At 43.1% G+C, this 19,323-nt stretch overlaps 1 protein-coding gene across 2 annotated transcripts; it reads left to right on the forward strand.

Annotated features, from left to right (window-relative positions):
• Positions 1 to 3,125: 3,125 nt before the first annotated feature.
• DYRK2 (dual specificity tyrosine phosphorylation regulated kinase 2) lies at positions 3,126 to 18,663 on the forward strand. 2 transcript variants are annotated; one of them, XM_064449126.1, is made up of 3 exons: positions 3,127 to 3,565; positions 4,293 to 4,429; positions 12,897 to 18,663. In XM_064449126.1, exons 1-3 carry the CDS (start codon positions 3,511 to 3,513, stop codon positions 14,496 to 14,498), a joined length of 1,794 nt encoding a protein of 597 aa, XP_064305196.1. In that variant the 5' UTR covers positions 3,127 to 3,510; the 3' UTR covers positions 14,499 to 18,663. The 2 variants fall into 2 exon arrangements, with proteins under 2 accessions (XP_064305206.1, XP_064305196.1); XM_064449136.1 differs by lacking the exon at positions 4,293 to 4,429 and having other exon boundaries at positions 3,126 to 3,565.
• Positions 18,664 to 19,323: the final 660 nt, after the last annotated feature.

Below are 19,323 nucleotides of genomic sequence, written 5' to 3' on the forward strand. Positions count from 1 at the left end.
AGGTGTCCCTGCTCAAGCAGGGGGTTTGGACAAGATGATCTCCTGAGGTCCCTTCCAACCCCTACCATTCTGTGATTGTGTGTGATTCTGTTTTACAGATAACTTGTTTTATTCTAGACTATTCTGGTTCTGTTTTTTTTAAATGAATTTTATTTAATGGTTGTGATTTAACCACATTATTTTTACCAAATAGTTGCTAATTTTTGTTCTAGAATACTTTGTACAGTTTAGCACAGGAGGATGATACCTGTAACAGCCCAACCTGGATATTAGGAAAAATTCCTTTACTGAAAGAGTGGTCAGGCATTGGAACAGGCTGCCCAGAGAGGTGGTGGAGTCACCATCCTTGGGGGTGTTCAAAAAACATGTAGATGTGGCACTTTGGGACATGGTTTAGGAGACATCGTAATGTTAGGTTGCTGGTTGGACTTGATGATCCTAGATGTCTTTCCTAACCTCAATGATTCTATGATTCTATGAACCTAAGCCGCTTCAAGAACAGCTGCAGCAAGCAGCCTTCTGATCCCACCTGCACCTTCAACTGCTGACCTCACCTCCTGCCTTCCTTAGGTGGCTGCTATGGTGCACAACTGGTACTGCCTGCACCCCACTGGATTGGCACTTTCCAGTCTGCAAGCCTGTTTGGGTACCCATCTGGAGAGAAAGTTTTGAGATATTTCCCTTAAAAACAAGTGCTTTGATGACACTACCTTACAAGCCCCTTACAAGTAGTCTGACACTCATGAACACTCAGTAGATTTGTTTGCAAGAAAGGGAAGACTAATCTTCTGTCATTACAGGTTAGTTCACACTTTGGGGTAATAAAAGCTGAGGGAGCAGGAAAAAGGATCAAGAAAACCCTGATTCATTTAGCTCTCTACTTTCTGAGCACCGTACACTTTCTCCTGTCAGGTCCCTAATACATATTTCTGTCCTGGTAACTGCAGTCTGTTGATCTCATCTTGTGTAGTACTAGTCTGGAAAGTGCTGATATGTTCAGTTGGCCAGTATCAGAAAGAAGAAAGTTTTGTGGCCACTCAAGGGGACATAGTTCAGATTCCTGAGCATAACACTTGGCATGAAAGAATGAATATTTGCTTTGTCTTTAAGTATTTAGGCTTTGCTTTCTTCTTTTCTTTGTACATGTGTGACTGTGATTTTGAAGAAGGCTGTTAAAGGCATTGCTATTTGCAGCCAAGGTATTTTACAATTATATTAACATGTTCCTTCTTTTTGTCAACCTAAATCCTGCGTGAAAGAGGCTTTTAAATCAAAGTTTCTTGTATTGCATTCAGAAGGAATCAAGATGGGCTTGCCCTCATATTGAGTTCCACTTCAGACTCCATGAGGTACTATCCTTGACAGCAGTCGCCAGGATTGGTTGCAGATCCAGAAAGAGACAGAGAGAGAGAGAGGCATCTAGGCAGGCCCAAGCCCACTCTGAGGTTTAAAGACTGATGCTGAAAGCTTACAATGCACACAGTTTTAGAAAGGGAATAGCTGGACAAGTACCAATGTAGCATGTTTCCACTGACTTAATTAAAAGATTGTTTATGATGTGATAGACTAACTTGGTTTTTCACATAGTTTTTCATAGTGGTCCAGGACTGAACAAACTGTGGAAGGCATATTGTGAATGGTATACCTGACTGGAAAGGTGTTGAAACAGGACACTTAAAGGGCTTTCTCTTATCTTGACGTTTAGGTGTAACTAACCCCAGAATATGCATGAAGCCATCTGTGACTTTGACAGTCAGAGGACACATCATTTAAGATGAAATAAGCACTCCTGCAAGCCCTACGAAAAGATAATTGATATCAGCTTCAGTTTTTCTTGTCTAGCTTGAACCTGAACAAGCTTCTTGCCCCTTCCCAGCTCCTTAGACTGACTAGAAAAGTATCTTTTCCTTGACCATTCCTTAAATGCTTAAGGTATCTCACAAAGAACAATAATATTATCACAGTGTTTGTTTTTCTGATGCTTTTGATGTACGTGTGCTGCTTGTGACAATGATGGGAAAATACTGAGAGTAATCAGAAAACAACATTTATACACCTGGCAGCCAAGGACATTGGGAGTGCCTGTGGACATCTGGGGGGACCCTGAGGAAGAGAAAGCCTTCTTTCTGCTACAGTGAAGGGAAAAGATTAGGTGGGTGTGGGCGGGAGAAGGTATGATTGTTTTCTCTGTGTGATAGGAGGGGTTAGGGAAATTGTTTATTTCTTTGTACCAGTACAGGAAATGTCTTTGTTTATGCATGTATCTGTAGCACTGGAAGAGGCAAAGTCTTTCTCTCTGGCAGCAGGGATGGATTATGTGTTGGGTTTTTTTGCTTAGGCATAGGAAAAGGGAAGGTTTATTTTTCTGTCCTTTTCTGTGGAAGGGGATGAAGGGCGATCTGTCTACACATCTACCAGCTGTTTCAAAAAGGAAAATATGTGTGGTCTGTACAGACTTCAAAAAGCTTTGAGCGTAGGTAGGAAAGTTCATTGCAACGCTGTCCCAAGCTGAGCAAATGTTCAGCTAGCTATTTTCGGCTCCAATGACGTTCCAACTGACAAACCAGGAATTCAAAGCATTGTACTCCACAAAGCACGTTGTACAGTTTGGAAAACAAGGCAAGTAACACACCACCCCCCCGGCCTCTCGTTTCCCTCATTCTAGCTTGAGGCTCTCAGGACTCCAGGGCAATCCCAAAACCTCTTTTCCCTGACTGCTAATTTTCAAGTTTTCATCCCATTACACGTTCCGGGTTATGTGTCCTTCCTCCCACGGTGCCATCTTTGTCCCTCCAGTTTGGCACCAGTGACCCTCGCTGCCTGAGGAGCTAGCGATCCCCCGACTTCGCCCCCCCCCCCCCCCGTCTACCCTCCGGCATCGCCCCCCTCCTGCTCCTGCCCCGCAGGGGCTGAGGGGAGAGGGGGCGAGGCGCTGGCTGCCTGCCGGCGGCCAAGATGGCTGTGACCCCCGGGGGGGGCGGGGACCGGCGGCGCCCGGGGACCGGCCTGAGGCGGCCGTTGGGCGGCCGTTGGCGCTGAGGGGCCGTGCGGGCGCTCGGGGGGAGCGGCGGGCCGCGGCGGCGGCGGCGACGGCGGGGAGGGACGGAGGGAGGGGAGGCGGCCGACGGGGCGGGGACTGCCCCTCCAGTGCGCTGTTCGTCCCTGTTCCGCCGCCCGAGGAGGAGGGTCCTGTCCGGCCGCCTTCTGCTGCCCCCTCCTCCGTGTGAGGAGACCGGGGCGACCGGGGCGGGGGCGGGGGAGGTGATGAGCTTGGGCCGGGGGCTGCGGCGGCGGCGCGGCTGCTGCTGCTGCTGCTGCAGCGGGAGGCGACGGCGGGCCGTTGGAGGGTCTGTCCGGCCGGCCCGGCGCCAGGGGGATGCAGCGGAGAACGTGTCTGGGTCTGGGTGTAGCTGATCGGAGAAGAGAGGCAGCAGCCGACCGGAGAGGCCGAGGAGCAGCGGAGGAGAGCCACCCTGACATGCCTTTTCCTCTCCCTCCTCTCCAGCGGCCATGTTAACCAGAAAACCCTCAGCTAGCGCCGCCGCTGGTGCTGCCTACCCAGCCGGTAAGGAGAGGGCTCGCCGCGATCGCCACCGCGCCGGGCTGCGGGCTCCCCGGGCCGCGCCGTGCGGGGCCGGGCGGGAAGGGAAGGGAAGAGGGGGGAGAGGCTTGGCCGCCCCGCGGCTGCCCCCGCAGCCGCCGCCGCAACCGGGGCCGTGCGTGTCGGAACAATGATCCACGCCCCCCCCGCCCCCCGCCCCCGGCGACCGAGCCCGGGGGGCCGGCGGGGGGCTGCGTGTTCGGCTCTGGCCTGCTGTTGCTGTGCGGGGTGGCGAGTTCGCCTCAGGGAAAGAAGGGGGGGAAAAAAGAAAAAAAGAGGAGCAATCAGTTAGAAAAACGACCCAGTAAAAATTGGCTACGTGTGCCGGAGCGGCCGCGTTTGACAGGGGGCAACGATGCTCGTACCCCCTTCCCGCTGCAGACTTGTGAACTCGCGGTGGGTCCCCGGCGGCGCCGGGATTTCGGCGGGCCAGACGGCTCGGGGGGGTCGGGCGGCCGCCCAGCCCCGCGGCGTGTGCGGGGCAGAGCCGGCTCGTCGTCCCGGTGAGGCGCCTGCCGGTGGCGGGTTAATCTCGGATGAAGGGTTTAGCCGGGCGAGCGCGGCCCGCCCGCGCTATTAGCCGGATCGGTGCGTGTGTGCGCCGCGGCGGTGATTAGCTTTTAATGGCTTCTGCTTGAAGCAAGCCGGGCGGCGGTGCTGCCCTTCGCGCTCACCCCTCTGCTCTCCGCAGGCAGGCCAGGGGACAGCGGCCGCCCGCTGCAGTCTTCCCCGGGCACCGGAGCCGGGGTCTCCCGGGCAGGAGCTGGGACCGGCCCGCCGTCGCCCCTCGCATTGCCGCCGCTCAGGGCCAGCAACGCTTCCCACACGGTGAGCCCGGGCACGGGGCGGGGGGCCAGGGCGGGGCGGGCGGGGAAGGGGCGTCCGGCCCCGGGGGCTCGCCGCGCCGCCGCCGCTCTCCTGTCGCCGGTTGTCCCGCGCGGCGGGACCGAGCCCTCACAGGCACCCCGGGGCAGGAGAGGGCAGGGGCACCGCCGTCGGAGACGCCCCGTCCCGCCTGACGAGGCGCTTGGTGCTTAAGCAAAGTGCATTTAATTTCTGCAGACTCCGATCAAGCGTGCGTGTTTGTTGTGAGGCTGGGACCCTGTGACTACAGGGAGAATCAGCTTTCTCTCCCTCCCCGCCCCCCTCAGCCCCCCTTCAGTCTGGTTTTGTGTCTCATTTTCAGTGACAAATTCGATCTTCCACACTCGCACAGAGGAGCTGTTCTGGTAAATGCATTTTTTGAGATGACATTATTTTGGCAATGAGGTTAGTCACTGTGATGAAAGGGTCACATGAACTGTGCTGAAAAATGAAGGCTGTTCTCCCCTTATATGTCTGATTAGCTCAGGCCGATAGCTGTCTTACGATAGAAATAGCTATCGCTGTGCTCGGGGACAATGATTGGATGAATCCTACTTTATTGCTGCAGTAGTTTACCTAAAGAAATAAGCACTGATGGCATGAAAAGGATGTTATTTTCCGGTTCTGTGATATCTCACATTATCTCCCACTCCTAGTTAATCTACTAGGAATGAAACTTCCCAAGTATGCCACTATATATGGATGAGAGAGGATATCTCTGTCCTGAAGGCATGACAGAGTAGAGGGAGGGTCTATATGCTGTCATGTTAACACTAAATATCTGAAATTTTTATTGCATACATTTCCTTTTAAATTATGAAAGATTTCATACTGACCCTGAAAGGCACTGATGGCATAGTTTTTTCTTAGAATTAATAGGTTCTTCATGGATGCTCACATGCTATCTTCGTAAACATATGGCAGAGCTTTAAATGGTAATGTGATTATGGGCTAGTGGAAGGTGAAACTATGCATTTAGATCATTAGTGTTTCAGCGACTTTCTATGTAGCTTCAGGGGAAAAAACAACTTATTCAAATCCATTTATAGAAGGAATTGGCTTAAATGAAAAAAAAATATCAGTGTATGTATGTAGGATGTTCCCAAAAGGAGTGATGAATATTCTGCAAATTCAAGGTGGAGCTGCATCCTTGAGATCGACATCATTGTATATTTACGTAGCTAGGGTATATATCTGAATTGTTCATTAGTATCAAAGGCCAATTTTTTCATATTCATATACTAGCTAGGTTGATTTTAGAGTTGGGGCAGCAGCTTAATTTTTTTTTTATAAAGGCAGAAAAGAAATGTAGTACAAACAGCCTGGACACCCATCATGAAACTGCACATACAGACGGGCCCACAAATAACAGGGGCCCACATGTAACAGAGCCCAGGCTTAATTTAGGACTTAGGAAAGCACAGTGGTCCAGCTGTATATCTGGGGCTACTTACTAATTTTGGAAGGACAGAACTTCGGTATTTTTATACATAGATTTATGTGTGTGTGTATTATATATAGTGTCAGTGCATATATACATGTATAAATAGAGATGAAGTCTTTACGAAAGCATGCAAGGGGTGTTCAAGCATTATATTTCTGTGTTTGGAGTATCTATATATTGTGTATGTCTGCATATGTTTATATATAGCATGTATGCATGTGTATGTATATATACATAGAGGTTAAATACTTGTGGAAGCACACAGGGATGATCAAGCATTGTATCGCTGTGTTTCGTGTCCCTCTAGATTCTGACTGTTGCAAACTCGGCCTTTCCTTTGTGATACAGAGCCTACTCTACAGTATTTATTTAGCCTTGGGTACTATGACAGAAATACCTCAGCCTGCCTTTCTGAATTTTGTAGGTGGTTATTTTGTGGTTGTCTAGCATAACTTTTTGTGGTAAGGATCAGATGTGACATCAGAATGCTGGATCTTAACCTAAAAAAAAAGGGCTGTATCTGTTATGTGATCTTTCTATAAACTTCAGGCCTACTGACCTCAGCTGACACTGACTGATTGAAACCATTGGGTTTGCATCCCACTACTTTCTCCAGTCAGACCTATTCAAAATGGAACATTTCAGTTCTCTTAAACAATTTTCCTTCTTTGTGTTCATTTGCTTATTCTCTTTTCATCCCTGTTGTAGCTATGTGACTTCTGTAATAGCTAAAATTTGGGAGTATTTTAAACTTTCAGAAGGTATGGTTTGCTTAAGTGGCTGGATGTAAGAAGACAAATTGTATATACACTAGTTGTGAAGAGAGACCGAGATTGAAGGTAGTTTTTTGTTTAAGTGAAAAGGTTTTTCTTTTAATTCAGGCAGAGAAGAAATCTGCTACTTGCCATATTTCATGCAGCAGTGAGTTGTGTGGTCTGGCCTCTAGTGAAACTTGTCCTCTACTTTCAAGTGAAGGTTCACTGTTTGGTAGAATATAATGACATAGGAGAGCATGGGTTGAAGAGGAGAAGATGCTGTTTTACGTAGGCTTCGTGTAACAGGGCAGAGGCTTTGGCTGCAGTCTCTGCATTCAGAGCAACCTTTGTTGCTAAGCAGGCTGTTGTGTATTATACCAGGGAAAGGTTTTGCTTATTTTTTAGAAAAAATTGTGGCTTCATCCTGGGCTTATTCACATCTGCTTCCATTCCTGACTATCTTTTTGGCTCATGGTAGAAAACATGAACTTGTTTCCATCCCGTTGTCTTCTTCATTTTCCTCTCCAAAGTCCTTGCTTTCTCTTTTGAAGCCTTAAGTTCTTGCCTTGGTGATTGGAACCTTTTTCTATTCACTCTCTCCTGTTTCATTACGGTGTTCGTACATCCGCTTGACATGCTGCAGTAGAGATTATCTTGCTCGCCTGCTGCTCTGCTCATGTAAATCCCCACCCGTCTGTGAGTCCCTCTCCCAGACTCTTGTCTCCATCTCCTGTCTACCTCCATTTCTGTTCTTTCTTATTTGGCACATAACCCTGCATTCTGCACTCTTCCTGTTTCTCTTGCAGTAAAGCAGTCTTAATCTTTTTGTCCTCCTGACCAGTACTGTAACAACAACCCTTTTACAGTGCATGATTCAGTCCACCCCCCCCCTTCAAGCCCTTTCTAAGTTTACCCTACAGCAAGCCTGTTTTCTTTTGCTGCTGAGGATAAATGTCTATCCTTATACTTTTGCATCAGTCATTCAGTCTTAATCTTAAAAATTTTTAATATAAAATTTTTAAAAATTAGTTTGTAATGGAACAGAGAGGTTCCTGGACTCTGTTAACATGAAGATCTGGTGCGTCACATGCTGCAGATTTTTATTGTGTGCAGCTGCTTTAAAGCAGGTAAAACCAAAGAAAATACCTTCATATTGTGGTGTTCTCATGTAATGAATTGCCACAGAAATGGTGTCACATTTAAGTGGAAATAACTATACAGTCATGACCTGGACTTTTTAATATCTAGATTACTTTGGATGGTTTTTCTACATAAAACTATTGTCTAGAGGGAATATGAAGCTATCTTAACTTCTCATGGGAGGGCTTTGAAATTTGGGCTCCAACAGCTGGTGACTGTGTTATGGGGACCACAGTACATCTGGGCATGTCTTGTATGTGTACACTGTTGTTGACTGTTGACTGTCCTTTTTGGTTTCAGCATGTGTAATACATGCAGGGTATCCCAGAAGTATTCAGGCTCACCACACCTGCATAGGCCTGACAGGAGGAAAAAAGTTTATTAATCTGTATCATTCCTGAGGCACAGTTCTGTCTGTGAAAATACTTGCTATATAAAGTCAAAGCTAACTTTTCAGAAAATAAGCTTATCTGGACCAGATATGACAGCAGCAAAAATCTAAATGGTGTGGTTTTTCTACAGCTCTTGCTGAGCCACAAGCTCTTTAGGACAAGGGCTTAGTCTTTTTCAGTGTATAAAACCCATACTCATAATAAAACCATTACGATAATCCTGCATTATTGTTATCGTACTAATTAGCAGCTATTTTTAGTTCTGAACAGAGGAATGCTGTTGAATTGATTTATCAAGGAAGAAAAGGCCTTTTGTACATTTGCTGAGGCTATAGTCAAAATAGACAGTGAAGCGTGCTACACCTGATACTGTATGTGTTATTGACACAGTAGGGCTGAAACTGGCATGCCCAGAAATGCTGTAAAGAAGGGGGTGTACAGTGTAACATTTATTCTTAAGTTATTACTTTGGAACACTATTTCTCCCTTGTCCTCATCTATGCAAAGTAATAGAAAATAAAGATATCTCATTCTTGTGCAGTATTTCAGCAGGCAATTATGATTGCTTTATTATTAAGATTAATTTTATAAACCGTTTTAGATTCTGATTGACAGCAAAATCTTTTTTTCTGGAGTTTTGCTCAAAATTAAATGATAATATATAGCTGAAGCATGTGTCTGTCCTGGAGAGCTTTATAGGGTGCTAATATCACACCAAGCAACTTTTGCAAAGATGGAATAGGATACAACTACATAATGTCTTGATGCTTTTAGAAGATGAAATTGAGAAGAGGTATATGACTCTGTGATGTTCAACCCTACGGTCATAGTCTTGTGGAAGGTCTTGAAATAAGGCCATTGCACTGGCTGAATGTTATGGCAAAGGAACTGTCAATTGGTTTGCCTTCTTGTTAGCGGGGTGAACTGTTTTATGGTACTTCTATGTTGTTATAGGCCTGTAGTCTAAGTATAGGAATTTACTGTTCTACCTCTGTCCCTAAACCGATTTGTGAAAACAAAACAAAAAACCAAGCGCCAAACATTTCATGCCCCTCTCCCCCAAAAAAAGTGTTGGTTTTTTTTGTTTTGTTTTGTTTTGCCTGGTGTCTCTACTTCAAAGGTTAGGTGAATGTTTTCAGCATAGCCATCAGCTTCCATAAACTGAGCAAACCAAAGTTAAAGCAAAATTGTAGTGGTGATTCTGAAGTTATGAAAACCTACCGTCAGAATTAAAAAACCCCATTGTACTGTTTGCTGTTTTGTAATTGATGTTGCCAGTAGATTCAGGAAGGTTAGTTCTTTGAGTTCAAGCTTACCTGTTATTTCAATATGTTTTATGGAGAAATGTATACATCAGTAAGGTTTTGAAGATGCATGCTATAAAAATATGTAAGTCATAGAAGGTCTAGATGGGTCTGAGCACAGTAAAATATAAGTGAGCTGCATCAGTGTGTGCAGGTTGTCAGCTCTGTAGGTTGTTTGTTCTGGAATTTTCAGGCCCATCTGCAGAAGCAAAAAGGAGACGTGTTATAAACCTCTCAGGCTTACAGTTTCGGACAATAGGCTGATGGAGTTTCTGTGTACCGTGAACAGTTCGGTACTGAACTAAGAAGGCTGTAGTCCTTTGTAGCTTCCCAAGCCCATTAGTTGTGGTTCAGGGAATTTACAGCGTCACTGGTGAAGCCTGTGGAGCTTGTAAGCAGTGCAAGCCTGAACTTGACAGCAATCTCAGACACCCAGTAGCCAGAAGTAGATAGGCAGAGCAAAGGGCTGGTGAGAATCCAACCCACATCCAGGCAGGATATAGAAGAAGGGGTGGTGATTCTTGTGCAGGCAGTACTCTTGAGATGGGGAAGATCCATTTTTCATATTGACTTTGTGGTTGTGATGTGTCTGATAGCTCTGAAACTCCTGTTGGGGTTTTTGAAAAAAAAGTGAGCTCTCTTCTCCGCCACAGCTTTTGGAATAGAGCCTAGTGATATTTTGGTGTCTTTTCTTCCACAAAGAAAACTAGTGCTACTGTCTGCATCTGCATTTGCATTCCCAAGCAGCAGCTGACTGAAACTGGCAAAACCGGTCACTTCAGATTTGGGGTGAAGCTGGGATAATGCTGGTGATTTCTTTCTACTGCTTAGGGAAAAAAAGCCAACCTGTGAGCAGCAAGAGAAACGATGAGGGTGCCTGAAGGTGCAGGAGGCAGAGTTACATGGTTTACACTTTAGAATGTGTTTCCAAACATGCTTTTAGGAAAAAGAGCTCTTTAGTCCCTGTTGAGAGTGAATAAATGTTTGGGTTTTTTCCTAGTCCTGGTACAAAGCAAATAACTGAAGTCTGAAGAATTCCCCAGTACTGAAACAAGCAGTGCTTAGGAAGGACAGAAAATAGTTAACTCTGAAAACAGGTGACTCAAGTGAAAAAAAAAAATTAATTCAAGATGTGAACTGTGGCAATGAGTACTTGGGGTAAGAAATTCTTAAAGATGGTTTTCTTCCCTATGCTCTTTGTTCCTCATTGTCTGTATGCTAGTATTATCTACTTCTGGTTTGTCCAGATATGTTCTGCTTTGTTGTTCAACCAGTGCTGCAGAAGAAACATTTGTACCTGGAATTTCCTAGCTTGGGTGCTTGTAGTCTGTACAGTTATTCTGCTGCTTCATTGTGCATTTCTCACTAACCTGCAATACCGCATGTGCTGAACCTCCAACACATCTTACTAACTAGATCTGGTTCTTTGGAGGTGTGTCATGTAGCACCTCTTGGGGCAGAATTTTCTTTTTTTCAGTAACTACTGTTTGTATAGAGGATCAGGCAGCCTTCAGGAAACTGCTACTGCAATTCAGACTTGACCTGAAGGAATTCCCTGGAGGCATGGTAGGCTCGTTAAGTCTCCTTGATGCTTTTGAGACATCAAATTAGGAAGGGAATTAATGTCGGTATCTTGTATATTTTCACTGTGCTTAAATGTTAAAAACGTCTTTGCCTTGAATCACAATTATGTGGTAACGCTTCCTATGAGATTGATCAAATTTGATAGTGTGAGCCCAAATTGCTCTGCAAATAAGTGTATCCAGTCAAACTGCAATGATGAAGTAAAATGGACCAGTTATTCAATGTGAGTCAAAAGGGTATCAGAAGAGTAGTGAACTAAGGGTATCAGAAGAGTAGTGAACTCAGCAGAACCGATCCCTTGTTCTTATGTTGTGTGAATTTCAGAGCTGCAAATTTCAAAATATTTTCCAAAGGTGAAGCTTGTGTCCAGCTGGCTTCTCCTTGGGAACAAGTTGCTGAATTTACAAAATCATGCTTCTGCCATATCAGACTGATGCCTTAACAGAAACACAAAGTATGTTGGAGTCTGCATGGTATGTCCTGGTTTTCTCATTAGGAAGCACTTCTGCAGCTGCAGCACAGATTTCATTGCCTCGTGTCACAGCACACAACTGTCATTTTCTGACTTCATTTCAGCAACCTTAAGTGAAGGGGAAATGTGTTTTCCTTAGGTGCCTAGAAAAAATAAGGTTCAGATTAAAAGTGCTTTCAACCCTGGCTTGATCATCTGCCTGACAGTATCAGTGAACTTTTGGTTAGTAATTTGGCATAAATACTAAGGCTGGTGAATCAGCTGGAGGGACAGCAGGGGAATTCTTCCCATGTTTGTGTAAGACCAGGCAGAAGACAAACTAATTATCCTCTACTTTAAAGCAGACGAGGAATTCTAAGGACAGCTATTTTAATGGCAAGTATATGCTTGTAAATTTCTAGTTTCTCCTTAAAAATAACAGGTTTTGAGCAATAGTTGCTTTCATACCGCAATACTTCCAGTGTTTCTTTCCTTGAAAATGCTGAATGCTGTTTATTCCCTTGTGAAAACTGTCAAGAACCAATGTAATTTCTAAAATCAACTAATCCTTTTTTCCATTCCTTTAAAGTTACTTGTATGTTCCTCAAGGCAAAGATTTTCTGTCTGCTCAAGTCTGTATCAGGCCCAAAATCTCATCTTGGTTAAAAGTTCCTATAAGACTGGTTTGGGAAAGTGCTAAAGGATATGCTTATGCTTCACTGATCTGAATGCTGTGCTGATTAGTGACTGTCTCGATTGCAAGCAGTGAATGGCACCTCTTGAACTTCAGAAATGTGCAGGTTCTTTTCATCTTTGTGCATGTCACAGCGCATTCCTTATTGCTTAAAATTGTATCTGGAGCTTTTGATATACGGCAGATTTAGAAACAAATTAAAACCTTGATTTCTGAGGACAGGTGACTAGGAGAGCCTTAGCCATATAAGTTGTAGCAGGCATTATATACTGATCTCCAGCATCAGTAAAACTGCTACTATGTTCTGTAAAGTCTAATTTGATGTCCCTCAAGCATGCTTCCTGATGTTACAGGACTGTTGCCTTGAAGATTCATTGGAGGAATTGTTAGCTTATCATGGTAGCACATCTATGGTTGCCTTGTTGCAGACATTTTAGGGAGTCATGAAAGCGGCATTTGAGAAACAAGGATCTGGAAAATTTAATAGCATCTAGCAGCATCACAGTATATGTGCTGTATTTTTTCAATTATCTGTAGACATCTGACTTCGAAGAAAATACTGAGTTTTGAAGTGATTTAGGCAGGATGGCAGGTTGAAGAATGCATGGCGAAGCACAGAGTTCATGCCTTTCTTGTTAACTGGGTGTGTATTTATTTTCAATTTTAGGTTGGAGGCAGTAAGCACACAATGAATGAGCACCTCCATGTTGGTAGCCATGGACAAATCCAGGTTCAGCAGCTGTTTGAAGATAATAGTAACAAGAGGACGGTTCTGACAACACAGCCCAATGGACTTACAACGCTAGCCAAATCTGGATTGCCAGTGGTTCAGGACAGACAGACAGAGAGTGCTCACAGACGACAAGGGAGCTCCAGCTCTTTAAAATCTACAGATGGAACAGGGAAGGTGAAAGCCTCCGTTATGACACCGGAGCAGGCAATGAAGCAATACATGCAAAAATTAACAGCTTTTGAGCATCATGAGATTTTTAGCTACCCTGAAATATACTTTTTGGGTCCAAATGCAAAGAAGCGGCAAGGTGTGATCGGTGGTTCAAACAATTGTGGGTATGATGATGACCAAGGGTCTTATATACAAGTACCCCATGATCATATTGCGTACAGATATGAAGTCCTGAAAGTTATAGGGAAAGGAAGCTTTGGGCAGGTGGTGAAGGCTTATGATCACAAGATGCATCAGCATGTGGCACTAAAAATGGTGAGAAATGAAAAACGTTTTCACCGCCAAGCTGCGGAAGAAATTAAGATCCTGGAGCATCTCCGGAAGCAAGATAAGGATAACAACATGAATGTTATTCACATGTTGGAAAACTTCACATTCCGCAGCCATATCTGCATGACATTTGAACTGCTGAGCATGAACCTGTATGAATTAATAAAGAAAAACAAGTTTCAGGGCTTTAGCCTGCCTTTGGTCCGCAAGTTTGCCCACTCAATTTTACAGTGCTTGGATGCTTTGCACAAAAACAGAATCATTCACTGTGACCTTAAACCTGAGAACATTCTGCTGAAGCAACAGGGTAGAAGTGGTATTAAAGTGATTGATTTTGGCTCAAGTTGTTATGAGCATCAGCGCGTCTACACTTACATTCAGTCACGTTTTTACCGTGCACCTGAAGTCATCCTTGGTGCTCGTTATGGGATGCCCATAGATATGTGGAGCTTGGGCTGTATTCTAGCAGAGCTTCTCACCGGTTATCCACTTTTACCTGGAGAAGATGAAGGAGACCAGCTGGCTTGTATGATCGAGCTATTGGGCATGCCTTCTCCAAAACTCTTAGATTCATCCAAGCGAGCCAAAAACTTTGTGAGCTCTAAGGGTTATCCCCGCTACTGCAGCATCACAACCTTGTCCGATGGCTCTGTAATACTTAATGGTGGGCGCTCTCGGAGGGGAAAACTACGTGGCCCGCCAGAGAGCAGAGAATGGGGTAATGCATTAAAGGGATGTGATGATCCCCTGTTCCTTGACTTCTTAAAACAGTGTTTAGAATGGGATCCTGCTATCCGTATGACACCCAGCCAGGCTTTGCGGCATCCCTGGCTAAGGAGGCGGTTGCCAAAGCCTCCAACTGGGGAAAAGGCCTCGGCGAAGAGAATTACAGAGAGCACTGGTGCTATAACGTCGATTTCCAAGTTACCTCCAACTTCAAGCTCAGCTTCAAAACTGAGGACTAATTTGGCACAGATGACAGATGCCAATGGGAATATTCAGCAAAGAACAGTGTTGCCAAAACTCGTTAGCTGAGTTTGAAAAACCCAATGCTGTTAATATGAGAGATACAATGTGGCTGAGCCTTATTTGTATGAAAAAGTAGCTCAGATATATGTTTTTATTTGCTCAATAACTTTATTCATTTGTATCTTTCAACACTCATTTTAAATGTAAGAAATGTTGATTTTGTTTTTATAAAAACACGGGGACAATGCTTTAAGTTTTTATACTTATTTTTTAAAATGTTTGTCTTCTACAGTACAATTAGCCTTACTGTAACTAGTGTGACACAGTAATAAACATCAGTGGCAGGCCACTGGTTACAACATGACTGTCATGCATTGCAGCGTGGTGTCAAAGATATTAACCTTTCTCTTCCATGGTTCGTATTAGGTTTCACCTGGTGTAAATTCAATAAGACTCTGCCTTTTGGATTTTATGGGTATGGGTCTTGGTTCTGCAAACGCTCACAACTAATGGCCGATGGAACTCCAGGGAGAATACTCAAAGAAATACAGTTAAGCGCCTGTAAACTTGTAATTTGAAGTGGGGCCATAGCATGTTATATTGTCATTTTCTGTATGGTAGCCCAGAGGGAGTAGTGGTATCACTAATGATACAGTCACCTCCTGTGGAATGCTTTCTCTATTCGAAAGTAATGTCTTTTGATCAAAACGAGCATTTAAATATAATGCAAAAAATAAGAACTTCCAGGGCTAAAATGACTCTTTTACCTTGCATGCTGTGTGGTAGAGTGAGAGGAAGGGGCAGTCTAAGAAAGAATGAAGATGTATGTATGTCTGTTCCTCTAAATCTGAAGGTGACTGATGAGTTGGTAAAGCAAAACGTTCTGGACTTCATTTCAGGCACATGCCATTGAGTATTCACGCTGGGCTTCTTGTCCCCACGCCCCCACCCCTGTTTTCTTTTCTCTTCTAATGTGCAGCTTGGTGTCCCTAAATCACATAGGCAGAAGTGCTCATTCTGTCAGTTTTACACTGTAACTTCCAGACTGTTATGCTACATGGATTTCACAGACAGCTTTTATTTCTTCTGACAGTGTTTGTCTGAGTGACTGTGACCTCTCTGGTACATTTACACTTCAGATCAAATCGGCATGTCGGGGCAAACACTATGTTGCTACATTGCTTTCTGTAGAAGAGCACTTCACCTTAGACAGCATAACTGTAGATGGAAAGATCTCAGTGGAAAGCTTTTCACTTGGCAGACACCATTCTAGGTACTTTCTAATGAGGGGGAATTATCAAAGGAAAGTTAAATGGTTGGAATTTGATTTATTCTTTGGCTTTTGTAGCTGAAAATTAACTTTGAAGGAGCAGTTAGAGATATGTGTAGATTTGTTCGTGTGTGTGTGCTAATGCTTGGTTTTTCTTTTTTACTTTTAACTGCATTCATGGAAGAAAGATGGTCTTTACTGAGAAATATCTAGACCTACGAGAGAAATATTCACGCATTGTAGCATGTTTTCAACAGGAACAGTTTGAAATTTAAGATCAAGATTTCATCACGTAGAATGGCTGTGGTCTACATTGGATGTGTAAAACATATGAAAAGGGAATTTTAAACAAAGTAGAACATAATCTAGAAGGGTTTATGGATGCTAGAACAAGACATACTAGAATGGATTGCATTAAACCTCAATAACTTTACTATAAGCAACATTTATATGCACAGATTTTACTGAGTTACTTGTACAAATTATGAAAAATACTTAAAGCATGGTCCCCTGAGAGGCCAAGAAAGTTTCCGGTTAAGTTCTCCTTCATATTCATTACTTTACCACTTATAGCTTAATTTTTTTGTTTGTTTGTTCAGTTTATTTTTAATGCAAGACTGGGGGAGGGATATAAATGCAAAATGACAGAATTCTCAGGAAACATATCGCTTAACTTCTTGCCAAAAAGTCAACACCTAAAGAAGCTCCAAAAATAATTTCTGAGTAGAGGATGATATTTGTTGATTGATAACTGTAAAAATTAGAGCATCAGTCAACCATTTTTCTTACTTCTTTTTAAAAAAAGATCGTTTCCTGCCTCTAGTCTAATTAAATTATTTAGTGTTAAATGTTCACGACTTTATACAATGTGTGTAAGTGCAATATGTAAACATGTATGAGTTCATGTTAAAGATGAAATATAGTAATACAGCTAAGAAAAGTGGCTTTTGGAATATGAATATCCAGTAAGTTACGGTCAATAAATTCTAAGTCTGGAAAAGAGATATATTAATTTTCATATAAAATTAACTGACTCTCATGACTGTGGGAATACAATACTATGTATTTTTCTACAGTAAGTGGGAATCTTTACTTCCTCCACCACCTACTTGGCTTTACCACTCCTGTCTACCTTAACTCTTCCTGCAAAAGTTAAGAAATAGGGATGCTTATGTTAGGGGCGGAAGAAGAATCACCTCCCTTAATATATATTAAAGGGAGCATTGACACATGTTCCTGCCTTTCATGGCAATTAAAGGTGAAAATGTTCATAATCTTCATGGTTCATTAATGGGCTAAAACCACTGAATTTTCTTTTTCACGTAACCAGTTCTTAATGCCAATAATGCATTTATGATCCACCTTCATAAATGCTACCGGAAACTTTAAGGCCAAAATATAGTGTGCAGAGCTATTTTTTTAACCCAGATACAGTGCAACTTCCTCTATACTAAAGGAGCAGCTCCATCGAGGTTTTTAAGTAGCGTAGCTGCTTTTTATTGTAGCTTATTTATACCTGTAAAAAAGGAGGGAGGGTGGGAAAGGACGTTGCCTCTTGCTTTGATGTGATTTTATTCTAAGGGCTCTGATAATTAGGCTGATAGAAGTTGGCTTGGAAACAGTGCTTAGTCTCACATGTTACCATTGTCTGGGGATGTCTGAGCTATTTTCAGATTTAGTGATAGCACAGTGTTGTCTTGTCTTTGGTTGCAGTCTCACTTGGCTCAGTTTCTTGCACCACTGGAGTGTTCATTACCACTTAAGTGTATTGGAACAACAGAGTGATGCAAGATGTGTAGATTAACAATAGAGGATGGATTGTGCCCTTGGTGTTAACAATGTGCCTTTTGTTACAAATGCCGTGTTGTAGGGCATTGGTCTTGGCCTCTTTAACCCTTTGAATACTGGATAGTAGGGATGAAATCTATTTTTAAATGCTATACCTGTCTTAAAACATCCTGTAGATGATTGAGGCCTTAATAGAAACAATAAGGCAATCACACTGCTGGGGTGGAGAGGACACACTGTTCTTGTAGTACGTCTTGTTAAAGGGTTAAAGATGGCCCTTCCTCATTGGTTGTACTCCAACATCAAATTGATTTCTTTTTAAATAAATTTTTGTTATGGTGACACTAGACAGAAATCAACTGTATTTGTAAAAATTTACCTCAAGCTCTTTAGTTTTATAGTGTGATTTAATCCCAGGGCATTTGGTATGAACCAAAGTGCATTCCTTTTATATGTGCCTGGCTCTTATAAAGGTGGCCAGGGATTTTTACAATTTGGGTGCAAGGCACTTAAGCCACTTTTAACTTGGTGGGTGGTTTGGAGTTATAAATGACTTCATGGGAATGTTGAAAACACTTTAGACATAAGTAGCATCGGGCAATATTGGAATCTTTAGGAAAGGGTGTGCATTATTTAATGCTCTCCATTTTTTTTTAGTATTTTTCTTCCATCAATACTATTTGCGATAAGTACAAAAAGATCTCTTTTTCCAGTCAGCAAAGATTAGAATATTGCCCAGTTTAATGCTATGGTAGCATTTAAATAAAATAACATTTGTGAATTATTGTTTCTAGGGGCTTGTACATCTCCGCTACAAATTGTAATTACTCGGTTCAACTGCTACGATTACGTCTAAGCAGCAGCTTGGGTTTTTATTGGGCAACGACTTAGACACGTGACTGTAATATGCTGCAACTGTGTGTACTGAAAACATGTGAAAAACGATTGAATGTGGACTGTGTATATATGTATGTATAATTTTCTGTGAGATGCTGCTGTTGCCACTTAACATTAAAGATGTTGTAGTGGGTTTTAATCCTAGTGGCCAGTTTTATGATACTGTATGTATTGTACAGCTGATGACAGGAGTTAAGACTGTTCTAGTGATTATTTGTTACATTTTATTGTTGTGGCCAGAGATCATTTCAGAATAAAATTTTATGTCCTACTTTACTTCTCTCCACTGTAGTTTGGGTTTTTTTCTGGTCCTAAAGAAAGCCTGTGGGGCGCTGGCATTTCTCACACATGGGAAGGTCTCCTCCTAGCCTGCTCCATGCCAGCAGTGTCTCGTCCCCCAGCATGCATACTGGTATCTGTAATAGCAGTTACCCATTGCTGGAGGATGACTCTTCTGCTGCTTCGTGTGTCTTGACGGCCTTGAATATTGCCCAAAGGCTGCTTTTGCCCAAAGGTTTCTAAAGTTCTTTTCAGGACTTAGAATGTAATATATTTTGTATTTTTGTTTGCCCCATACTTGAGAGGAAACATCTTTGGCAGAAGTTTTGCCTGCCTGGGTATTTAAATTTTTTAAAAAATAACAATAGAGCTGATTTTATAAGAAATATTTGATTGAGAAAGGTGCAGTGTATATTCTTAAGTGCTTTAAAAAAGCTCAGGTTTCTGCACTGATTTTTGAGTTGGGCTTACTTTTCAGAACTTGTCAGACTTCATAAACGCCAGGATAACGAGAACATGCTACACAAAGCTGGTAGGCCAGGCTGAGCTCAATTCTGTCCAAATACACATCCGGAATAATACCACTGTTTAGCGCAGAACTGTCTTGTGAGTAACTGGCCACACTGTCTTCTTGGTAATGTCAGTGTACACCCAGAG

This window comes from Phalacrocorax carbo, chromosome 1 (assembly GCF_963921805.1).
Source record: "Phalacrocorax carbo chromosome 1, bPhaCar2.1, whole genome shotgun sequence".
Taxonomy (NCBI): Eukaryota; Metazoa; Chordata; class Aves; order Suliformes; family Phalacrocoracidae; genus Phalacrocorax; species Phalacrocorax carbo.